The 25,324-nt window shown below is 36.2% G+C and overlaps 1 protein-coding gene across 4 annotated transcripts in view; it reads left to right on the top strand.

Moving 5' to 3' along the window:
- Positions 1-25,324, top strand: part of C5 (complement C5) — a 117,783-nt gene that overhangs the window by 66,140 nt on the left and 26,319 nt on the right. For all 4 annotated transcript variants that reach the window (XM_074292944.1, XM_074292943.1, XM_074292942.1 and 1 more), the window contains 8 exons: positions 2,493-2,652; positions 5,998-6,093; positions 9,381-9,552; positions 11,728-11,933; positions 15,030-15,182; positions 17,786-17,848; positions 20,694-20,775; positions 23,650-23,707. In XM_074292944.1, coding sequence (XP_074149045.1) covers positions 2,493-2,652; positions 5,998-6,093; positions 9,381-9,552; positions 11,728-11,933; positions 15,030-15,182; positions 17,786-17,848; positions 20,694-20,775; positions 23,650-23,707 — 990 coding nt within the window. The remainder of the gene's footprint in view (positions 1-2,492; positions 2,653-5,997; positions 6,094-9,380; positions 9,553-11,727; positions 11,934-15,029; positions 15,183-17,785; positions 17,849-20,693; positions 20,776-23,649; positions 23,708-25,324) is intronic.

Genomic DNA, 25,324 nt, shown 5'->3' with positions numbered 1-25,324 from the left:
TCACTTTTGAAATCTTTGTAGCTATACATTTCATTTTCCCTTGAGGTTCTACTTGGATTTATGTGTATTAATTCTCTTTTTTCGGGGGGGTTTAGTTCTTGGGATTTTCATAATCTATAGTATATCTTCTCACATTTAGAATTTTCTTCCATTTACTAATATCTCTAGCCTCAATTCTTAGATTGAAATTTTGTGCCTGCTTAGGCTCCAGTCCCTGTTGCATTCCTGTATGATGTAGTCAGACTCTGGTTCTGTCTCCTCTTCAGTCTGCATGCTGTTATAGTTCTGGATGGGTTGGAGGAATCTGATCTTGTCTTTTGTAATTCCTAGCTTCTTATGCATATGAGTTTTGGCTTCAACTTTATTTTTGTCTCTTTCTCTTTGCATAATCCCCAATCAGGAACTGGTTCCATCCTTTTCTAAGTCTAGAAAGTTCCAATTTTAGTGTTCATGGAAAAGGATAATAGCATATGGAGATGGAAGTGATTTTGGAGGTCCACTTGTTCACCTCCTCCCTCCCTTTACAGTTGAAGAAAATGAAGTCCATAAGAGTTAAGCATTCTGACAAAGACTGAACTGTCACTTAAGACAATTTAAACTTTCATCCTCAAACTCAAGATCCCGTGCTTATTCCACTAAACCAGTAACCTCCAAAGTGGAGGCCATGGCCTGACCCCAGAGAAGCCTCATAATGACCCCTGGATAAGATGATCAGCTAGTCAGAGGATGAACAACTATACTAGCTCCTGTTACAGTTTGATGCTCTCCTTCTCTTCTCCCTCCCCTCTCTGGGCCAGTGTTGGTTCCTCAGGACAGTGATAACCTAACTGGGAACCAGGCACTCATTGTACAGGCAAAATTCTCTTTTTCCTTCTGCTCATAGATTATGTTGTGGCTTCTTCACATGATTTGATTCTCAATGATTCTCATTTGCTAGTGAATAAGAATCTTCTCCTCCTACCCTTCCACATGCTTTTCATTTTTTTTTTTTTTTTTGCTGAGAAAGAGTGGTAGCACAGAATGACTGGTGTGTATAGGTTACAGCCTACATCCCAGATTTCCTTACATTTTTATTCCCTAAAATCCATCCCTCTTCCTAACTTTCCTATTATGATGAATGGCACCATGAAAGAGTATGCAGAGGAAATACAATGTATATTTTGTACTAATTCCATTTTCAAGTAAATTTAGTAGCTTTAATCATAAGAATGGCCCTCATAGAGCAGTTCTATTGTAATGTCTGTTTTTGTACATTACTCATAAGCTAGGATTTTTCTTGAATGATGAAATTGTACTGCAGACTGACAATAACAATAATCAAACTTACAATAATAATAATTCACATAAAACATAGGTCTTTGAGGTTTGGAAAGTGCTTGCCTTGCGATAGCTTATTAAGGATAGGAATACAATTGTAGCACTATATAGAGAAGCAATTTGGAGGAATGTAGAATGAACATAGGGACATGGAGTGTGAATTCTATTCCTGATGCCTATTAGACAAGTCACTCTCTAAGTCTGTTTTCTCAATTGCAAAATCAGGTTAGCTGTCTGATTTCAAGACCATTGCTGCTTTTTGTTAAACTATGGCATGTTCTTTTTCCTCTAAACTCCAACATATTTTTTGAAAATATGAATTATTACTTTAACATGCCATCAAAATTATCTGCATATATTACTTGGAATGAAATTTTGAAAGGAAACTTTGAATAAAAATATTAGAATAAAGAATTTTTAAAAATTAGAATGAAGATGGGAAAGATCTAATCTAACCCCTTAATCTTATAGATTGGGAAACTAAAACTTGGTTTAAGGCATCTCTGCTATTATTTTTATTTAGGATAAAGCTTCATTATAGACAGAATTTGTAACTTTTTAGCTTAATTTTTTTTGTTTTAGGTTCCTTTCCAGATCTGTGTAATATCTCACAATTTTTACTTATTCTTTCCTCCCTCCCTCCAACTTTCCATCCCTCCTTTTTTTTCCTTCCTTCCTTCCTTCCTTCTTTCTTTTATATTATAATGTACACACACACACACACACACACACACACACACACACACACACACGTGCACACATTTACATCTAGGATTTCACTGGCATAAGGAATTCCTGGGTAAGGAAACTCTCTTTACCATGTGTTTGCTAGTCTTAAAGAATTGTCTCAATATTTACTGTCATATTACTACTCAACCAGTAGAATGATGGGATACATGAGATAACTTGAACTGAGCTCTTTCTGGCTTCAAGATCAGTCTACTATATGCTATGCCTTATTGCTTTTCAACTCTCTAATAGAGTTTTAGTCAATATGTATATCCATTTTTGATCTCATGATCTTATTTTGCATCATTTTTTCCAAAAAAAAATCCCTCTGGGGGCAGCTAGGTGGTGCAGTGGATACAGCACCAGCCCTGAATTCAGGAAGACCTGAGTTCAAATCTGATCTATTTTACCTTTCTTTGCCATTTAGTTTTCTTTGTTTCTGACAGGTTCACAGCTCTTGCTTTAAGAATATTTGGACAAGTAAATAAATATATACCACAGGACAGAAATTCAGTTTGCAATTCATTATTTTGGTTAATTGAGCAATGTCAGTTGGAAAATGGATCTTTCAAGGACGATTCTGATTATCAACCACTAAAATTACTGGTAAGGAAGCCAAACACATGAGTGGCAATTATTTCTGTTAATAAATCTAAATCCAGTTCTTTGGTTCATATTAGAGAATATCATAAAAAGAAAAAGGAAAATACTTTGTCCTCTTAGAAATTTCTTCTATCTGCAGGAATATGGGCTGTTAAAAGTAATCCTTTACAGCTACTCTTACATCCCATTATTTCTATGCAGGGGTTGGTAGTGAGGGTGAAAGCACACTGCTTCTCTCCTACAATTGCTATTCCTTATCTCAAAATATCCAGAGAGAAAAATCACTTTGGCCTAAAGTTAGTGCCTTTTGTATGCACACTCATTTCTGGCTTAGCAGCCTGTCAAAGGACTTTTTATTCCTCCAGCAGTAAGAGGACAAGAAATAGTCACAGAATATCTGCATTTGCACTAAAGAGTTGGCCCCTTCCTTCAGGCACACAGAGAAGCTGGCTCATTGAATGTGCATGCCTCCGTGTCTGGACCCTCATCAGCCTGTTATATAATGACTTGATAATTTATAAACAAATTTCATAAATAGCAGAGTCCACAAATACTACACTTTACCTGAGGTGGCTGAGAAAACCAAACTGTAAGATTTTAGTTGATTAGAGATATTGGACACTAGAGCTCCAAGTTATGAACAAGGCCTCCCTGAGAATGGAGCTTAGTAGCTCATGTTGATCTAAGCCTTCCTAGTTCACACAACACTTTCCCCACCCTGGGAGGCAGTCACATTGCAGCATTGTCACCATCCTGTGCTACAAGAGGAAACTGAGGCTCAAGTGACTTACTAATAATCACATACCCTGACAATGGCAGAGCCCAGACTCAAACCAGGTCTTTGGATTTCAAATCCAGGGCCCTTTCTACTCCATTCATTACTTAGCACTCTAGACGATTAACTCTGAACACTTTGGATATTCAAAATTGAGACTTTCTAAACCACAAGGTCTCAAGTTGAAAGTCTCAAAAATTGAAACTTTCTAAAGTCACAAGGGGCTCCAGAATACAATACAGATTAGACCTTTGGTTTTATTGGTACGAGAACTCTCTCTAGTAATGCAGGATTGCACCTTTTCTACAATTTATAGTCTTAGAAAGTTGACTAGAGGTTAGGATTACAAAGCCTGCTGTATGTTATTTGCAGAACTTGAACCCAGGTCTTCTTGATTGTGAAGTCCTCTCTATCCACTCTACCTGGTTTCTTCTCTCCAAATCATCTTTGAAGGGATTGTGGTGTATGCTAGTAGAGGAATTGTTCATACTTGGTACCATGATAAATATTTTGATATTTTAAGATTTTATTTTATTTTGAATTTAAGAAATAAAAAAAGCATTTCCATAACATAATAGAATAGAAAAAAAGAGATGATTTCACATGAATTTGAAAATCTATTATGGACGACTTGCTATTCCTTTTAAATATACAAAGTTATTATCTAACTTTTTTTTCCTCTCTATCCTGCCATGACTACCATTAGACAGATGCATATATACATATATATGTAAAATCATACTATACCTACTTCTGTTTATCAGTTCTTCTCTGGAGACAGTGTCTTCCTTCATAGATCCTTTGTAGTTAATTTGGGCATTATTTATAATAGTCAAAATTACTTAGTCACTCAAAAGTTGTTCTCAAAAGAATATTGCTATTGTTGTACACAATGTTCTTTCTCTGCTCTGAAAGTCTTCATTATTTCATGAAAGTCTATTCATGTTTTTCTAAAATCATCACACTCATCATCTCTTATAGCACAGTTGTATTTCATTACAATCACACAACACAACTTATTCAGCCATTCTCCAATCAACAGGCATCCCCACAACTTCTAGCTACCATAAACATTTTAGAACATACAGGTTCTTATCCTTTGGCAACAAAGCCAGAAGTGGTATTGATGAGTGAAAGGGCAATTCAATAACTCCTTGGGCATTACTCTAGATTGTGTTTCAAAATGGCCTGGTCAGTTCACAATTGCACCAACAGTGAATTAGTGCCCCGATTTTTCCACATCCCCTTCAACATTTGTTACTTTCCCTTTCAATCACTTCAGCCAATTTGATAGATGTAAAATGATATCTTAAGGAGTTTTAATTTGCATTTATCTAATCAGCAGATTAGATTTAGAGCATCTTTTCATATTACTATAAATTGTTTTGATTTCTTCATTGGAAAACTGCCTTTTTATATCCTTTGACCATTTTTCAATGAGAAAATTACTTGTATTCTTATAGATAGACAAAGTTCTTTATATGTTTGATGAGATATGAGACCTTTCTATGAGAAATTGTCTATACAATTTGTTCCCCAAAATTGCACAAAAAACTGTAAAACTGTACATACCCTTGGATCTAACAGTGTCACTGTTGGGTCTGTATTCCAATGAGATAATAAAGGAAGGAAAAGGAGCAACCTGTGCAAAAATATTTGTAGCAGTTCTTTTTGTAGTGTCAAGAAACTGGAAATTGAGTGGCTACCCATCAGTTGGGGAATAACCAAATGAGTTATAATATATGAATGTAATGAGATATTATTGCTCTATAAGAAATAATGAACAGGCTGATTTTGGAAAAGCTTGGAAAGACTTACATGAACTGATTCTGAGTGAAGTGAGCAGAACATTGTACACAGTAGCAACAAGAATATTTGATGATCAATTATGATGGATTTGGCACTTCTCAGCAATTTGGTGATTCAAGACAATTCCAATAGACTTGGGATGGAAAATGCCAGTCATATCCAGAGAGAGAACTAGGGAAATAATTGTGGATCAAAGAATAGTATGTTTTGTTTGTTCACTTTTTCTTTTTCATGGTTTCCCCCCCTTTGGTTTGATTTTTCTTATACAACATGACAAATATGGAAAAGTGTTTAAAAGGATTGTAATTATTTTACCTATGTCAGATTGCTTCCTGTCTTAGAGAGGAAGTAAATAAGGAAAGGAGGGAAAAATTTGAAATACAAAGTCTTACAAAAATGAATGCTGAAAATTATCTTTACATGTATTTGGAAATATAAGATACTATTGAGAAAAAAAAGTTTAAAAAAATTTCCCTCAATTTTTTGATTTCCTGCTGATCTTAGCTATATTTGTTTTATTTGTACAAAACATTTTTTAATTTAATGTGATCAAAACTATTCTTTCTGTCCCATATACTGCCCTCTATCTCTTGTTTATTCATAAATTGTTCAGTTGTGCACAAGTCTGATAGATAATTCTTGTAATATCTCTTTTTATATCTAGGTCATGTATCCATCCTGACCTTATCTTGGTTAATATAATAAAGAAGCTTAAAGAAGCATTCTACTTAAGTTACTTGTCACTGGTTTTTTTTTTTTTTTAGGGTACCATACCTAAAGATGAAAAAGAAAATGCTATATATCTCACAGCCTTTACTCTTATTGGAATGAGAAAGTCATTGGAAATATGTCCAACTGAAGTAAGTGGTTTTAAAATTTGTTCAAGATATAAATCACCCAAAGTTATTCTATGTGCTTAGCCCCCAAAAGACTATACATCAAATTTCTATATATATATACTGCAGGGCTCCGTCCTTGATCCAGTTCTAGCTATCATTAAAAAAAATCAATAATAGATTAAGATATTGATAGACTGCTTATCAAATTTGAAGGTCACAAAAAGTTGAGTGCAAAAGAAAATGCATTTAATGATAGACCTAGGATCCCAAAAGAGCTAGATTTCTAGAGTCCCAGATGGAAGCTAATAAGCTTTATTTTTTTTCTTCTATACCTCATGTCATAGATCTGAATGGTCTTTCTACCAATTAGGATCACAGCTCTCATCTAACATATTAGGTTAGTCTTTATGTACCATTGTGGCTGAAATATTCTTCACACTGAGGCCAATCTGGTGATAGAATAGCATGATAGCAGCTTGATAGGAAAAACTCCCAGACCTTTACTAGCAATGTCTTAACTAATCCATTTTAATCCATTTAGCATTTATTAGTGTTGGCTCTGTTCTAAGTCCTAGAAATAGAAAGATATGAAAAAACAGCTCCTACTTTCAAGAAACTTACATTCTACCCAGAATATGACATGTAAGAAAACATAGATATATGATTATTTGAGAAGGGGAAAAAAAAGCTAACAGCTAGAGGGACCATGAAGTTCTCCCATAAAATATGGAACTTTAGGGAACCAGAGATTCTAAAAGATGAAGGTAAGGAAAGAATACATTACAGGCATGGGAAATAGTAGCCTGTGTGCAAAAGCCTAGATAGAAGAAATGGGGGGGCAGCTAAGTGGAGCAATGGGTAGAGCACCAGCCCTGAATTCAGAGTTCAAATCTGGTCTCAGACACTTAACACTTCCTAGCTGTGTGACCCTGGGCAAGTCACTTAACCCCAGCCTCAGGAAAAATTAAATAAATAAATAAATAAATAGAATTTAAAAAAAAAAGAAGAAATGGGAGATCATGTCTAGGAAGCAGCAAATACACAAGATTGGATGGAACATAGAATACACACACACACACACACATATATTAATGTGAAATAATGTTGGAAAGGCATACTGGAACTAGATGGAGATTAATGTGAAATGATGTTGCAAAGGCATATTGGAACCAGAGGAGAGCCTTAAATTGCAAGTTATGGAGTTTGCATTTCTTTCCTAGAGACTAAAGGGTGTTTAACTTTTTCTCCCTCTTTTCTTTTCTTTATATTTTATTCTTTGTTGTAAGAATAGTTCCTGAGGTATGAGTAGAGAGTTAAGAGGGAAGATAAATTGGAAAATGATGATAATTTCAAAATGAAAGATTTCAATAAAAAATTCAATGGTAAGAATAAAAGGATTTCCTGTGGAGCAGTGAAGGCCTGCTGGAGATCCAATAAGAATGACTAAATAGTTTTCTCTAATAGCATTCATTAGCTTGTATGTAGGAACAGAAAAAGCACATGTGGAATATGGGATTTGGAAAGCATGCATAGCAAAAAGACAAGAATATAAGGAATTAGAGAATAAAGGTCCAAAGATAGAGCAATAAGGTAACTGGTTCATCATAGAATCAAGACTTTCAAGTGAAGCCTTAATAGGCATGATATACCGTGAGAGGTTAGAGGAATAGAATAGTGGGAAGTCACAGTGAAGGTAATGAACAGATTTAGGAGAAAGATAAGGAGAAATGGAAAAATTGTAAATTTTGGTGTGATCAAGGAATTTTTATCTTTGGCATATGATTAAGATAGAATAAAGTTGAAGGCCATGGGAACTGAGGTTAATGAACTATGAAATAAGAATGTTTCAGAAGATATATATATATATATATATATATATATACATATATATATGTATATATAAAAACCCTGAATATAAGGGCAAAAGTTGGGTAGAAAGGAAGATTAGAAATCTCTTACCAAACTTTCTGAGAAAGTGGAAAGAATAGCTTTGGGGCTGTTAGATGAAAGCAACTAGAATTTGGATAGAGTAATACAGACATATGGAACAACCTCAAAAGAGGATGCTCCTGAGTGGTGGCAGCAGGAGAGCCTGGAATTGGCAATGCGGAGCAAGTAGTAATTCGTCATGCTCAGCATTCCAGAGGTAGAAGGGGAAGGGCTCCAATGATGGAAAAAGTTACCAGGGACTTGGTGTTTTCTGGGGAAAGTTGGGTTTCAGGGAGTATAGAAATGTTCAAAGTCAATGGAAAAGGTCTAAGTTGAAGGTAAGTCTATTAATGATAGAATGAAGATTTCATCAGGCACAACTAAAAATGAAGACAGAACAGAATAGAGATTTAGGAGGCAAAGTGCTAAAGTGGATGAAGATGAAGGAAGGAAGGAAAAGGATAGCAAGAGAAGGGAGTCAGTGACTACTCCATGGGCATTTGAAGAGGAAATAGTAGGAGTCTGCCAGCCATATGAGTGAAATATGGAACATTTGATAGGCCCTCAAGGGCCAGTGACTACAGAGGATGTGCCAGTTCTCTTTCAAGTATCAAGGGAAAATAAAGGAGATTTGGTCAGGTATCTGAGTCAATAAATATTGGTAATTACACTTCCTAGAGCCTGAGCAAATTTTACATTTAGGATCAGTTTCTTTTTCTCATACTGAGATAGTAAGGGATGATGCTGAAGAACCATATTGGAAAAGATTCTTTAATTGTAGAACTATGTGTTAGACATAATGCCAGTGGTCCTCCTCCTAGATGATGTCCTTTTGATAAGAAGCATGATGTCCTAGGCTCTAGTCTCAGATAAGGTCCTGGCTGTAAGAGACTTGTTTTCTGAAGTGAATAATATCTTTGGTTCTGAGTGAGAGTCAATTTAGTAAAGACCTATCTCCTCATCCCAGTTTAGTCATCAAAGAAAACTCTACCATTTTGCATTGAATCAAGACAGAACAACAGTACTCCAGGATTTTGGTAATAAGACTCAGGAGGACTCCAAACCCCAACTTTTAACAAGGCTGGTGGTAGTTCATCCATGAAGCTTTGGCTCCCATGATAGTAGCTGGAGAAATAGTCATCCTCATGCTCCTTGTTATGGTGTTTACTCCCTGGGACTCTGGTTTTTACCTCTGTATTCTGTTTTCTGATTCATCATTCAATGAAAATTGGTTTTTTTCCCAAAGTTACCAGTGATTTCTGAATTGCTAAATAAAAAGTCTCCATGTTTCTTCATCATTAATTGTAAGAGTAGGTGGTATAAGTTGCCAGGATAATGCTGGACAATATGATTAATGTATCTTCCTCACTTGTTTTCAGAGAATCAATGAAGCGATCACCAAGGCTGAGCACTACCTCCTGGAACAAGCCACAGATGCCCAGAGCACTTTTACTTTAGCCATTACATCTTATGCCCTGGCCCTTGGGATTCCAGTTCACCCTGGTTTTCGTGCCATCTTTTCAATGTTAAAAAGAGAAGCTTTTGTTAAAGGTATAGCAATTAATATTTCCATTCCATAATTAATTATTGACTATTTCCTATGCCTGAGACCCTTCTGAGAGGAATACAGTTACAGAGTAAGGATGGTAATGGCTGGAAGTCAGGAGATTTGAGTTCATGTTCTATTTCTACAACTCTCTAGCTACATCACTTTAGTCATTTAATCTCTCTTAATGTTTTTCTTCTGGGAAACAACAATTTCTTCATAACTTAGAATCCCTAAAAACCTGTAGAATCTCATAGATTCTTGAAGAGAGAATAGAATTCTCATAGATCTCTCTTGGCTTATTGTCCCCCATCTGAAGTTATCACAGGAAAACTTCTAATATGATCACATTAAAACTCATGACTAGGCTTCTGCAAACATAGTAAAAGAGACCCTCAGCTCCAACAAAAAATTCACTCCACAAATTTCATTCGCCAAAAAACCTCAGAAGATGCAAAAGCTTCATAGCTACCATAAATAGATATAGGCAGTACACACACCCCTTACTAGCTTATTAGCTCTCCCACGAAGCAAACTGAATTGGATTTGCTACTTGGACAAACCTTTGACATTCTTGCAAGTCCCATTTTCCCACAAAGTCTCCCACACAGCTTCCCCCCCACAAAATTTATAGAGCTACCCTGTTGTTGCAGAAGGCAAATATACATGGGGGACAGCTGAACAAACAATTTCCTTCCTATTGAACTAGCATTGCCTATGTAACTTATTGACTTTTCTCTTTAAGCAGAATACTATGGAGGGGTTATGTGGATTCTTGTCTTCTTTCTTTAAGGAGTATGTTCTATCAGAAAATTTCCAAATATATACAATCCAACTCTTAAACTAGGGGCTGTCTGTGAGGCACCTCCCCCAGACTGGTGCTGCCCAGATGGTTTTCTTTTCTGGCTAGAAGGCTAGATTTCAGTATGCTGCTACCTGAGGCATTCAAAATCTCCCCTCCTCTCCACAGGAGATATGGGTCCAACACCAGCAAGTCACCATTAACTGCTCCTGGGGAGGGGGATCTATACAGGGCCATAAGTTCTCTGCCTCACCCCATCCCCCAAATGCTGCTCTATTGATGTTGGTCCGTTTTCTCAAAGTCAAGAGTACAAAAAAAGGGAATTAGTTTCCCAAGCTGTTTTTCTAGGCCACAGATAAGAATAACTGCTCTGTTAAGAATTTGTCCCTCTGAGTCTCAGCCAGACAATCAATAGGAGTTTCTTATGTCCCATCAGTAAGTAAGTCACCAGTGGATATACTCCTCAAGAGGTGAGATCTTTCAGACATACCCCGTGACATCTTCAGGATGTTGGGGGAACAAATCAAATTAATCAACCCCACTAATCAAATCCATTTATGATCTATTTTCCAAAGTTGTTGCTATGAAAGTAATTTGTAAATTATTAAAAGGATGGCATCATTATTATGCAAATAATAAAATGCCTAAGTCCTTGTCCTCATGAAGTTTATACTCTAATTTTACACATGAAATATTAGTGGAAGAAGGTGATATACAATAATTGTGCCCATACTTTGGCTTTGTTATTTCTCACTTCTTGGCTACAATTCACCCTAGGCCAATAAACTCCCTCGTTTGGTCCCTGGACTCTGCTTGCTGTCCAAACTCTTTCACAGAAAACAGAAACTTCTGCTACTGACATTCTAGGGCTGCTGAAATCAAGGGATGGACATAAGGAACTTCCCTACCTCCCCAGGGACTTTTATCTGCTCTCTCAGTAGAGACAAAGGGTTCTTAACCTTCTTGGGGCCATGAACCCTCTTACCTGTCTAGTGAAGCATATGCATCACTTAAATGCAGAAAATGAAATACATAAGATTACAAAAGATGGTATTCTATTTTATTATATCAATATACTATAATTTATTTAATCATTCCTCTATCAATGTCGCATTTTTTGTTGGCATCATAGATCAGAGATCAGAGATTTAGAACTTAGGGGAATCCCACAAGTTATCTGGTCCAGCCTCCTGAAAACTGCAACACAAATGATAAACAACTTGGCCAAGGTTACGAAGTAAAAAGTACAAAGCCAGGATTTGAATCTGGATCCTAGATGAATAGTGTAAACACTAAGCTGTATTTGGAGAGGGGAGAGATCTAAGAATTTATATTCTGTATAATGTCAGCAAATTTACTTTCCATTCATTCTTCTTAGGCAATCCACCTATTTATCGTTTTTGGAAAAATGATTTTAAAAGTAAAGATACCACTGTTCCCACAGTTACTACAGCTCAGATGGTAGAAACCACTGCATATGCTTTACTTTCCAGTCTCCTTTTGAATGATTTAAGTTATGCCAATCCCATTATCAAATGGTTGTCTGAAGAACAAAGATACGGAGGCGGGTTTTATTCCACCCAGGTAATATTTCTTAATGCTGTTTCCTTATTCGTTATGCATTTTCTTGGTCCCCTGCATATTATGGATATTCCTTTTCCATGTCTTTACTTCCAACATTTCCACCGGAAACATACAAATATGATAATTGAGTAGGCCTTTGAATAATAGGACTTTAGACTCAGAAGGGACCTTACAAATTCCTAGTTCAATCTGTTTATTTTATAGATAAGAAAACTGAGGTCTATAGAGAATTAGTGATTTACCCAACATCACACAGGAGGTAGATAAGAGAGTCAGCATGAAACCCACCTCTTCTGACCAAGATCTATAAAATTCCTTACATAGTTAACTTCTGGATCAGAATTGCTTCTCTGGGTCGGCCTGCACTGTTTGACTTTAGGGCATCACACTGACCATCTTCTCTGTGACTCATATGCCACTCAAACTTTCTTCTGGGAACATTGGATGCAACTCATCTAAATTTCCAAAAGAAAGAGTGAAAATACCTTGGTTTCTATGCAAATCCTGAGATTAACAATTCAGTTCACTTAAATAATGATTTATTATGTGATTTCCATCTACTTTTACCATATATAAATATATGTATATCATATATATTCAATATATGCATATGGAAATGATGAGATCTAAATAAGGGGTACTTAAATGAAATTGGGGTTAATTGAGGTCTAGTCGCAGGTTTGGGGCACAGGAATTCAAATAGAGCTCCCCTGCAACCCCTTTTGATTCGGCGCAAGGATATAGAGTTAAATGAGGTCTAGTGACGGGCAGAGTCCTCTGTAAAGGAATTTACAGATCCGAAAACCTAGGTTGATAAAAGAGATTTATTGTGGGGTTTGGAAGTAAGGTTAAAGTCTGGTTAGTAAAAGGTGTTAGATAAAGAACTAGAAGTTCCGGTGGACAGAGAGTCTGTAATGAAAAGCATGGTGCTAGCATGTTTTGACCCTTTGCAAAGAGATGAGTCCAGCTTAGCTCTTTTATAAGGAGAGATTTGGATAAAGGAGCCTATGGGTGAAGTCCCAGGTTGGCTCCTGCTGGGTTTCAGAGAGAGCTAGAATTTGCTAGATGGGGGTTGGGAAACCTGAGCAGATCATTAGAATGGGGGCTGAGACAGCCCAAGTTAGCTCAGATTCGATAGGGTTGGGAGAGCCTGGATATTGCCTATTGGAATTCAAAAGGGTGCTTTTGACCAGGATTTGTGAATCAAAGGTCAGCCGTGGGGGTTGGGAATCAGAAAGGAATCTTAATGAGGCCACAACCCCCATCAGAAATACTTTTATACCTAATCTTCCCCATTATGATATAAACTTCTTGAGGGCAGGGACTACTTCATGTTCATCTTTCTGTCTTTAGCACAGGGTACACAGTAGATATTTGATTAATGTATAGTTTCTTTGATTGATTCTATATAATAATACATTGAACACAATGTAGGCTTTGTTTATCCTTTGTTATTTGTTGTTTAGTCCTTTCTGTCATATCTAGTTCTTTGTGACCTGATTTGGGGTTTTCTTGGATTGCCATTTACTTCTCCAGCTCATTTTACAGATGAGGAAACTGAGGCACACAGGATTGAGTGTCTTGTCCAGAGTCACACAGTTAGCATCTGAGGCCAGATTTGAACTCAGGAAGATGAGTATTCCTCCAGGCCTGCAACTCTATCCACTTCACCACCTAACTGCCCTTTTGTTTAACTAGAAACTCTTAGTGCCAACTCTGAATTGGTTCCCAACTCCTTTGTTTGGTCACCAAATCCTTCAGCCCAGTCTCCAACCTTTCCGATATTGCTATTTGGAACCAAGATGTTTCCTAGGGGTCCACATGTATGCATTTCCTCCCCCAGAGGAAATGTGCTGGTAAATGTTCTCTGGCTCTCTGAAAAAAATTGTATACCGGACACAACTTTATGTTTCCATCACTTTTTAAAGTTTGTTCAATTAAGAAAACAATAAATTAATCTTAAATTTGTAGTGTTTGCCCACTTCCAAGATATGAATGATCACACTGAAAATTTATCAACTCTGACCTGGGCCACTTTGAGCTAACTCCAACATTTCCCTCCCCCATCCCTCCAGGGGCCCTAGATTACTCTCTGAATAGGCCAGAGATTCTTAGCTTACTTTGCTTTATTTATTCCTTTTGTCAGCCTAGCAAACCTTATGGACCTTTTCCCAAAATGATGTTTTTAAATAAAAAAAAAAGAAAGAAATACATAGGATTATAAAGGAAGCCAATTATTTTGAGATATAATTGTCAAAGACATTTTTAAAACAAAAGTCAAGTTCATAGATACTAGTTTAAGAACCCCTTCTCTTTGTCATCTATCACTCCAGTCTACCTATCTCCCACCTTCTATTTACATATTTAGCACTATCTTAGCCCACTGTCTGAAGGCTAGGGTGGTTAAATTTTCCCCTTTCTTAAGGGTTCTTTACTACCATCAAGGTAGGTGGAGGTGTAGGCTTCCTTACCTCAGACCTGGCACTCTATTCACTGTGCCACCTAGCTGACCCCCCAAAACCATATAAATACTAGCCATTATTAACTTATTAACTATGCACAGACTTGGAGTCAGGAAGACCCTCACACTTACTAATTATGTAAACCTTAGCAAGTCATTTAACCCTGCTTGCTCTAGTTTTTTCATCTGTAAAATTAACTGGAGAAGAAAATGGCAAATCATGTCTTTGCTAATAAAAACCCAAATGGGATCACAAAGAGTTGGACATGATTGAAAAATAACACAACAATAAAAATATGATACTTAAGGTTTTCAAAGTACTTTACAAATATTATTTCATTTTACCGTATAATGACTCTTGAAGGCAAATATAATTAACCCCATTTTACAGATGAGGAAACTAAAGTAAACAGGAGCTAAGTGATTTACTAAGGGCTGTTGGAGGCTGGATTTGAACTCGGGTCTTCCTGACTCCAAACCTAGTTCTGTATGAACTGTACCATCTAGCTACTATTTTGTATGGGAATAAATATCATACTGAATGGAAAGATGTTTTGTTGCTTATAAAGGATTAAAAACATTTAAGCAATTATTGCTGTTGATCATCATATATCTCTTCATTGATTTTTTTCCAGGATACAATTAATGCCATTGAGGCCCTGACTCAGCATGCACTTTTGCTTAAGAAACTTCAATTGAATATGGACATCAAGGTTTCTTACAAACATAATGGTGACTTACTCCAGTACAAAATGACAGACCAGAATTCCCTTGGGAGACCAGTGGAGGTAACTCAAAAAAAGTGTTGAGAAATTAAATTTGTTTAATAGTTTCTAACTTGACTCTAAAATTTTCATTTAAAAAAGATTATAAAACTGGTATCATAGAATCTCAGAATTGGAAAAGAATCAAAGGTTTCATTTAGGCTAAATCACACCTAAAGGGGATTCTCCTCTATAGCATCCTTGGTTATTTGTCATCAGGCTTTGGCTCAAAGATGTCAGAGGATGAGAAATTCACTTGTGTCCAAGGCAACTCATTCCACCTCTAAGCCCAAGTCTGCCTCTCTGTAATTTGTAGGTACTGCTCCTAGTAATACTGGCGCCAACTGGTCTTTTTTCCAGGTAGCAATCTTTCAAATATTTGAACATATCATATTCTTCACTATATCTCTTAGAGCTAAACATTCTCAGCTACTTCAATCAATCTTCCAATATCATGATTTCAAAGCTCTATAAACCTCCATTAGATGGCCATCATCTCTCCAGTTTTTCTATTTCCTTCCTAAAATAGAGTATCCAGAACAAAACACAATACTCCCTATATGCTCTAACAAGGGCATATCTATATAACCAGGACTATCTATCACCTTCCTGATTCTGGGCACTTCATTTCTCAGTGGGGCCTGTGATCATATTAACTTTTTAAAATTTCCATATTAAAATGTTGACTCATTTTTAGCTTATCATCCACAAAATTCTCCTCCTTCCCTCCCCCATAGATCTTTTTCATAAGAACTTTCATTTAGCTTCCCCTGACTCTTTACTTGGGGAATTGAGTTTTTTGAAACCTTTATTTGGGAAAGAGTTGCCAGATCAGCATGACATCTGTACTCTTTATTCAGGTCACTAATAAAAATATGAAATACTCCTGCAGGTAAAATAGATGGATATAGTTAACTAATGATCTTCTAGATCTAAAATTATTTGAAAGTTCAAATCTGAATACTAGGAAAATAAGGGAAACTTTTTGCTATTTGGTTCTTACTATGAGAAACAGCGTCATGTAGTAGAAAGAACATTAATCTAGAAATCAGAAAACATAAGAAATAATCTTGTATCTGCTTCCACCCTTCTGTGTGACCTTCTTTCTAAAGCCAATGACAGTTTTAATCTTTTGTAAATCATTCATGTGTGGTTATTTTCATCATGTTAGCTAGTTGCTGAACCGCATCCCAGATCTGAATGCTGTTTGTGATCATTATTTAATTTTTTTTTAATTTTGAAGGGAAAGAAAAGTTGAGCAGAGATAAAAGAGAGATTCTAAATGGCATATAGGGATAAGAAATTAAATTTATCATAAAGTTATAGCTGGAAGGGGTCTCAGAGGATGTCTAATCCAAACTACTCATTTTATAGGTGAGGAAAAATGTGAGTTGCCCAGAGTCACACACCTATCGAGTATTAAATCAAGAACATGAACTCAATTTTCTTTTATTCAAAGTGAAGCTTTTTAGCCATTATACCTGTACAGTATTTACCCATTTTAGAGTTTTATACTGTGTCCCTATAATGGCAGCTACCTTAGGGGCACTGAAAAGTGTCACATTGCTATGAATTGTGAAGCTTCTATTAGAAACCAAAAAAATTGATCTGTTTAAAAAGAAAATTTGTTATTATGCACAACAATTTAGGTTATTCTCTTAAACAGAATGAGTTGACTATGTAGGAATGCCAACATAGCCATAAGGAAGCATTTGGGTATTAGCATATTTTCTTTTTTTTCTGGCATACTCAGCAAACCAACCCCAAATAAATGTCAATATTTCAATGCAAGCATAATCATCCTGGGTATTCCCTCCATTGGTGCAGAAATCCCCTTCCATGCTCTCTCATTCTAGGTGAGTATTTTTATTATTTTTGTATAAATACTTGACAGAAAAGTCACAAATCAGACTTAAGGACTTTCCCTGGCTCTTTGTAATAGTCCCTCAAAATCATTACTAATAATCTCTCATCCATCACCTTTATTGTGTGTCTGGCCAACCTCCTGTTCCAATTATATATGACCTCAGTGATATCTTTTATGACACTTTTTAATGTCTAAATCATTGCAGGTAATTTATTGTGGCAAATTGCTTTTCCCACCACATCTTTACATTATACTTGGGCCACTGCCATTGGATTTCTTCTAAAGTATTGATATCCCATAATCTGTAGCCATATTCAATCAAGTATAATCCTGGAAGCAAACAGTGCTTTCTGTTTGAGAACCAGTGTAGTGACCTGCAGAGAAGCTAGGTGGTGCAATGTATAGAGTCCTGAGCCTGGAAGAATCATCTTCCTGAGTTCAAATCCAACTTCAAACATTAACTAGCTTTACACTGCTATGTGTGACTCTGGATAAGTTACTTTATCCTATTTGCCTTTGTTATCTTTGCCAAGAAAATCCCAAATGGGGTCATGGAGAGTTGGACATGACTGAAATGACCAAACAACAACAATATTGTAGCTAAGTGCAAAGAGATTTATCATCGAAGGGGGCCCTTTAGGTGATGTTTGGGGGGGGGGGTACAACTGAAATCAATAAGGAAAAATTATAATATGCACCCTAAATGCTACATTTATTTTCAATGTTAAATAATAAGAGCCATGCTTCTTTATCTTTTCAGATACCTTTGAATGATGACATAGTAGTCAGCACGGGATTTAGTAATGGCTTAGCCACTGTACATGTAAGTGCTTATCTTAAAAATATCAGAAAGTTAAATATTTTCTTCTGTCATTTCACACCCACTCATTACACATGAGTAGAATAATTCACCTAAGGAATTATGTCTCTACTGCCATGCTGTTAATTTTGTCTAGAGCTATGACAGCTTCCAACACAATTTTCTGTTGAAGAAAATTAATCCTAATACATGGAGAATAGTAGGCAAAAGTTCTTTCCAAATTTTGAATATTTGTGTAAATACTCACATCAGGTTTTGTATATTTATTGCTTTAAAGAGTCCTGATTTCATGTAAGCTTTTATTAACTACTGTGAAATAGTATTTCAATTTGGAATTAGAACACTTAGGTTTATATACTGATTCCCTGTATTATCTCAGGAAAGTCTTTTGACTTCTCTGGGTCTTATCCATCTATAAAATAAGAGGTTTGACTAGATGACCCTAAGGTTCCTTCCAGTTTTAAAGCTATCATCATATAATCTTATATTCAATGTGGAAATGCCCTTCCCAAAGAGGGATTGCTACTAGGGTTGGAACTGGCCTTGAGTGCGATCTTTTGCCAACACAGGCTGTGGGCCTTGGAGGCTGAAGATAGCGGCAACTGTAATTAAGGAAGTTCTTACTGTTGAGAGAGGGTAAGGGGAATGGACAATTGGTCAGAAAGAGATTACAGGGGACTTGTGTTGGCACTGGGCACAGGACAGGGTGCTGTTTGACATTTCCATTGTCCATTACCCAAGTCCAGGTCATAGTTTCAGGGTGGAGAGGAACACTTGTCCTTTCAGTTACAAGGGAACAAGGTCCTTACCTAGATAAGGAGCAGATCACAGCCCAGAAGAGCAGGGAGCTTAGCTTTCCCTAGATGACACCACTTCAGGAGCACCAAAAAAACAAAACAAAACAAAACAAAACAAAAAAAACAAAACCAAATCAAAACAAACAAACAAACAAAAACTCAGAACTAGTTATGAAAATATAAGACCAGAAAAACATAAAGCTTGGGACATTGACTACCTCCACAACTAACCTGAAGTTTAAAGCCAAGAAACAGGTTGGAAAAAAATGAGCAAACAATTAAAAAAGGACCATAAAAATCCACTTTGATGACAGGGAACTTCAAGCACAAACTCAGAAGAAAGCAATGACATGAAAATATATATAACCAATATATAGAATGGGGATTTGGTTATATTATTCCTCAGATTTCTTTCAGGAGGTCATTAGCAGATTCTTTTAATTTCTATCTTACTCTCTGGATCTAAGATATTGAGGCAGCTTTCCTTCATAATTTCTTGAAATATGATTTTTTAAAAAATCATAACTTTTGGGTAGTCCTATAATTCTTAAACTCTCCTTGATCTATTTTCTGAGTCAATTGCTTTTCCAATGAGAAAGCTCACATTTTATTATATTTTTTAATAATTTCAATTTTGTTTTATTATTTCTTGGAGTCTCACGAAGTAATTAACTTTTACTTGCCAAATTCCAATTTTTAAGGAATAAATTTCTTCACTAAGCTTTTGTAGTATTTTTTTCCATTTGGCCAATTTAACTTTTTAATGAGTTTTTTTCTACAGTGAATTATTATGTCTCTTTTACCATTAGGCCAATTTTGTTTTTAAAGGTAATGTTCAGTATTTTTATGCCTTTATTTTTTTTTAAAGCGTTAATTCTCTTTTCATACTTTTCTTGCATCTCTCTCATTTCTTTTTTCAATATTTTCTTCTACCACTCTTATCTTTTCTTTAATTCTTCCAGGAATTTTTGCTAGCATTGGGCACAATTTGCATTTTTCTTTGAGGCTTTGCTTGTAGCTGTTTTCACATTGTTGTCTTCTAAGTTTGTGCTTTGATCTTTAACTGTAATGATGGTCAAGTTATTGTGTTGTTGTTTGTTCATTTTCCTCGCCTATGTCTTGATTTTAAGTTTTAGTAGGGCTCTGTTCACTTTGGGGGGGGGAGGTAATGTATTAGGCTTCAGCCTTATTCATGCTACTGCATCCAGGGCTAATTCTGGGGGTTTGCAAACTTCCATTTCTTCCATGGTGGTGTGATCTGAGGAGAGATGTGGTCACCTGGTCTCCAGTGTGGTTTTTCCCGGAAAAGACCCCTGCTCTCCTATATTCACAAGTGCTAGTCCTCCTCTTGCTCCAGAAACTGTGATCATGGCCCTTCTTCCCTTGTTTCTGATCATAAACACTCCTTTCTATCTTGAAACTGCAAAGCCAGAAGTATTTATGGGCAATAGGGTAGCCAATCAGTACTCATTGTACTTGGTGTCAGCAAAGGTCCCCCTGACCAGTTGTCCAACCTTCTTATTGTAAGTTTCTAAAAAGTGCTTGCAGTGGCTATTAAGGGTGCACCTAACGCTATTTCTATCTCACTCTGGCCTGTGCCCACTCCAGTATTACAGACTTCTTCTGCATTTATCACAAGTTATCTTAGGCTAGAAAAATGTCTCCCTCTGACCTGTTGTTGGTTCTTTCATTCCAAAATTTGATTTGAGGCATCATTTAAAAGTTATTTGGAGGGAAATGTTAAGAGAATTCAACTAGCTCCTGATAGTCTCCCTACCATCTTGTCTCTGTCTTTTCTTTCTTTCTTTCTTTCTTTCTTTCTTTCTTTCTTTCTTTCTTTCTTTCTTTCTTTCTTTCTTTCTTTCTTTCTTTCTTTCTTTCTTTCTTTCTTTCTTTCTTTCTTTCTTTCTTTCTCTTTCTTTCTTTCTTTCTTTCTTTCTTTCTTTCTTTCTTTCTTTCTTTCTTTCTTTCTTTCTTTCTTTCTTTCTTTCTTTCTTTTCTTTCTTTTTTCTTTTTTAAATCCAATCTCTCTATTTTTTTCCTCTCTATAGATAAGGACTGTTGTTCATAATATTGGTACCTCTAAGGAACTCTGTAACTTTGAGTTGAGAATTGAATCCCAGGAGATGGAAGGTAAGTCAGTCACAAATAACTTTGAATAATTTTTGGATTTAGCACATGCAAAAATCTACCCTTACGTAAAAAAATAAACAAACCACACAACATACACACACACACCACACACACACAACACAACCACACACACACACACACACACAAGAAAAAGTACTTAAACTTTCTCAGCTTTCTTCTCCACCCTGCAGGATTGTAGATTGAAATTCCAAGTGAGCAATCCCTATAGATAAATGATTTGCCATAATCATGGATCAAGAAATAATTGATAAATAATGATCGTCTATTTAGTACTTTGATGGCTCAGCAATATCAGTGTATGATTACTTTCATTATTGCAGATTAGAATCTCTTCATACCTTCTCACTCTGTGTAATCTTTCCACAAATCATCTTCCATAGATTTAAAATATCCCCAAGGCATTAATAGTCTTGTAAGATGATGAGACATAAACACAGAAAGGTATTATAATTCATAGTATTACATGACAAGTCTCTTAGAGGATTACAAAACAAAATCCTATATGAAGTCTGAGGGGGACCAGTTATTATCAATAAAGACAGAGGTGGAGAGAAGCAAGGAAGGCTTCCTGGAAGAGGTGGCACTTAACCTGGGTTTTGATGGATGGGTAGAATTTAGTAGGTAAAGCAAGAGCATTCCAGGGTTAGGGAACAGCGCACAGTGAATAAACGCACAGACATGAGTATGAGATGATGTCAGAAAGCAGTGAGCTATTCAACCTAGTAGTCATGGTTCCTTTTACTTATTCTTTTCATGTCTTGAAAGGAATCCAAAATAGTCTCTCAATAAACATTTATTAAGCACTTACTATGTGCTAAGTACTTGGCTAAGTGCTAAAGATACAAATAGAAAAAAGAAAAACAACCCCTTCCTCAAAGAGCTTACAATCTAATGAGGGAACACAGTAAAGCTGAAAAGTGGGGATGGGGCCGTGAGGGAGGAAGAGGAAGATAACACTATCTATTGTCTCTCATCTTCACTACCTGATCAGTCCACTTCCTTTTCTGATCATACACAGAGATTATGTGATGTAGGAATTCTGTGAACTGACCTGACACAAAAATAAATGTCACTTTGCCCTTATGGGATTTACACTCTTATAGAAAGTACTTGATGGATATTGAAACCTTAACAATGGGCTTTATATAGGTGCAAAGTTCTATAAAGGTCAAATGTAGAGAAATATTGATCTTAGTTTGGACTTCTCCATTTGACTCTCCCTTATAGTCATCTCCTATCTGTCTACTGTCATAGCGTCCCAATCAGTCTTTCTGCTTTTTCCTTCTCTACCTCCTCCACAGAGCTGGTGCCAAAATTATCTTTATGAGGCATAGGCCTGACCATGTCACTCCCCTGCTCAGAAATCTCTGGGACAACATTTTACCTCTAGGATAAAATACCACCTCCACAGCTTATCATCTACAGTACTTCCCATTTGCCTCCTGCCTCCATTTCTGGCTCATTTCACATTACCAACCCTTCACACTTTCTGCATTCTAACCAAAGTGGCCTCCTTGCCACTGGCACTCTCTCTTCTACCTCTGGGCCTTTGCACAGACTCTCTGCCATCCCTGGAGCATACTCCTCACCTTCACCTCTCTCACCTTCTACTTCCTGCAGGAAGCCTCCTAGTTTTTTATGCACTTTTCCTCTTCAAATTATTTCATATTTTCATACCTGCTTATGCATTGTATCTTCCCAGTATAATGTAAACTCTTTCAGGACCTGGATCATTCTTTTTTAAATTCTTTTTCTTGCCCAAGGTCACATAGGTGGTGAATGTCAGGGGTGAAAAATGAACCCAGATGTTCTGACCCCAGAGCTGGTTTCATAATTAATCAGTCATTTAGTGAACAGCAAGTACATATTAATCACTTATTATGTAACATGTTCTGTGCTAAGGAAAGCAACCCTGCCCTCAAGGCATTCCCTCTGTAATTATGGAAAAAATATGAAGATAACTGAATATGTACAATATATAAGTGATAGTGGAAGATAGAGAGTCTGGAACAAGCACTGGAGAACAAAAAGTATTCCAATTCTCCCATAAGACCAGTGAGTCAGGAGGTATGTACTCGAAAGAGTGTAGAGGGAAACAGTATCATTAGAAGGAATTTAGGTCTCAGAGAATGCTAGAAGATGGACAAAGTGAAAAAAGGACAAAGTGAAAAAAGAAGAGTTCTAAAATAGGAAAAAAAAAGTTATGAACAAAGTAAGCATTCCAGAGAGCTCAATGGAAAGCACGGGCAGGGCTGTAATGGGACATTGGGAGAGGAGGGGTGAGGTTGATTGAAGTTGGAAATGGCGCCTGGACTTTGAACACTAGAGCTGAGAACTGAGAATCACTAACATGGGAAGACTATTGGGGGATGAGAATGGGCTAAATATTGAGGAATAAGTTCAAAAAGAGTGTAAGTAGTTAGAAAGAAATCCACTGAGGAATATAGCTGAATAGATGGCACAAGGATCTCCCTTGAAGGCCTGCCTTAAGTTCTTGTGGCTAAGACAGAAGTCAAGAGATGAGTGGTAGGTAGAATCTAATCCCAGGTTTGGTCATAAGGCTGAAGAAAACCCTGGAAAATTCAGTCTATATTCAGATATAAAAAGGGGGAAAATAGGCAAAGTTCTTATTCTTCTAGACCCATAAATTTCTATTAAACTTTATTATCATTTTCCTAACAACATAGGTTTCATATCATATAATATTTATTAAGAGACCTGAATATAAAATACAACTCAATTTAGCAAAAATTTATTAAGCACTGGCTACTATGCAAATGACCATGTTTACTTTTTGTTTCCTAAATAACTTAAGAAAATTATGTTAAATAAATCTATTGTTTTTTGTGTTAGTTGACAGCTATGGAAGATTTAGTGAATCGGGAGATAAACTCATAATAGCTTGTGCCAGGTAAGGTCAATTCCTTTCCTATAAATAGAAGTTACAGGGTTGATTTTCTCCTTTAGCCAACTATATTCTCTTCTCTATCAAAGTACTTGTAATCATGAAATATTTAAACTAAAAGAAAAGGAAACAAGTGTTTATTAAGTATTTACTATGTACCAGGTATTATGCTAAGTAAGTGCTTTACAGATATTACTTCATTTTATCCTCACAATAGTCCTGGTTCATCAGCACTGTTATTATCATCTCTATTTTATAGGAGGAAACTGAGGCAAATGGGGTTAAGTGATTTGCCCAGAGTTACACAGCTAGTAAATAACTGAGGTCAAATTTGAGCTCAAGTTTTCTTAACTCCAGTCCTAGTGCTCTAGTTGCTGAGCCACATTGCTAATGGAGAAAGGAACTATGAACTTAGAATATTACAAAGTAGAATGTGAAATATTAAACCTAAGAAACATCTCAGAAGAGAAATTGTAAGAACATAGATTATCATAATGGAAGTCTCCTAAAATGTCATGTTAGTCTAGGGTTTCTTAAATTTTTTCCTCTTGAGATCCCTTTTTGCCCAAGAAATTTTTACTCAATCCTGTCTCAAATCTGAACCAAGGTGTTTCTGACAGCATTCATGTATACACAGTGCAAAGTGCACATGTTGAATGTTCAGAATCAAAGTTGCAGTGAAGTCATGTGATGCAACCCGAGCAAATATTATTTGAAAGTGGAAAATAAATAGGAAAAAGTCAGACTTTTAGTCTGGAGAAAGATGAATATAGAAGTTAGGTATGCTGTAAGAAGTAGGGGCCAACACTACTTAAAGGTGGTTATATAATCAATATACCTAAATTGTCTTCACAGGTGATAGGTAGAATGTTAGATACATGAGAGCAGAGAAAGGTTTTTTTGTCTCTCAACCTTTGAGTCCCTTAGAATGAGGGATTCCTGGTGTAGAATTCAAACCTGACATCAAATCTGTATTGAGTGCTTACTTCCTAGGGATAAAAGGAAACAAAATGAGACAGTTCCTGCACATAGAAATATAATTTATTTTTTATATTAATTTTTATAATTATAACTTTTTTTTTGACAGTACATATGCATAGGTAATTGTTTTTTTGTTTTTTTTGTTTTTTGTTTTTTTTTTTTTTTTTTTTTACAACATTATCCCTTGTACTCCCTTCTGTTCTGAATTTTTCCCCTCCTTCTCTCCACCCCCTCCCCTAGATGGCAGGCATTCCCATACATATTAAATATCTTATAGTATATCCTAGCTACAATATATACTGCACATAGAAATATAAAAGAAATGAATAGTGATAAGAAAAAGGGTCAAGAGAGTCAAAAGCAAAATGGAATATAATGTTGAACTTGAGGATCAAGATTAGGAAAGGAGGCAAATGCAGCCATAGGAGAGAGTATGAAAGGTTAAGGGACTGGAGGATCAAGTAGATGAGGTTAAGAGAAGAAGGATATAGTGAGAAGTACAACAAGAGGTTATAGTCAGAAAAAGGAATTTCAGAATTCTGAATCCATGGGCCCTTCTAGTGATCTTGAATCCCACCCATCCTCTAATCCCTACTCCTGTAAACATCAGCTACATTCTAATTTACAGTCTTAAGTAACTGC

The sequence above is a fragment of the Sminthopsis crassicaudata genome, chromosome 2 (genome assembly GCF_048593235.1).
Source record: "Sminthopsis crassicaudata isolate SCR6 chromosome 2, ASM4859323v1, whole genome shotgun sequence".
Classification (NCBI taxonomy): domain Eukaryota; kingdom Metazoa; phylum Chordata; class Mammalia; order Dasyuromorphia; family Dasyuridae; genus Sminthopsis; species Sminthopsis crassicaudata.
The sequence above is the reverse complement of the archived record's forward strand: the minus strand, read 5'-3'. Positions and strand labels throughout refer to the sequence as shown.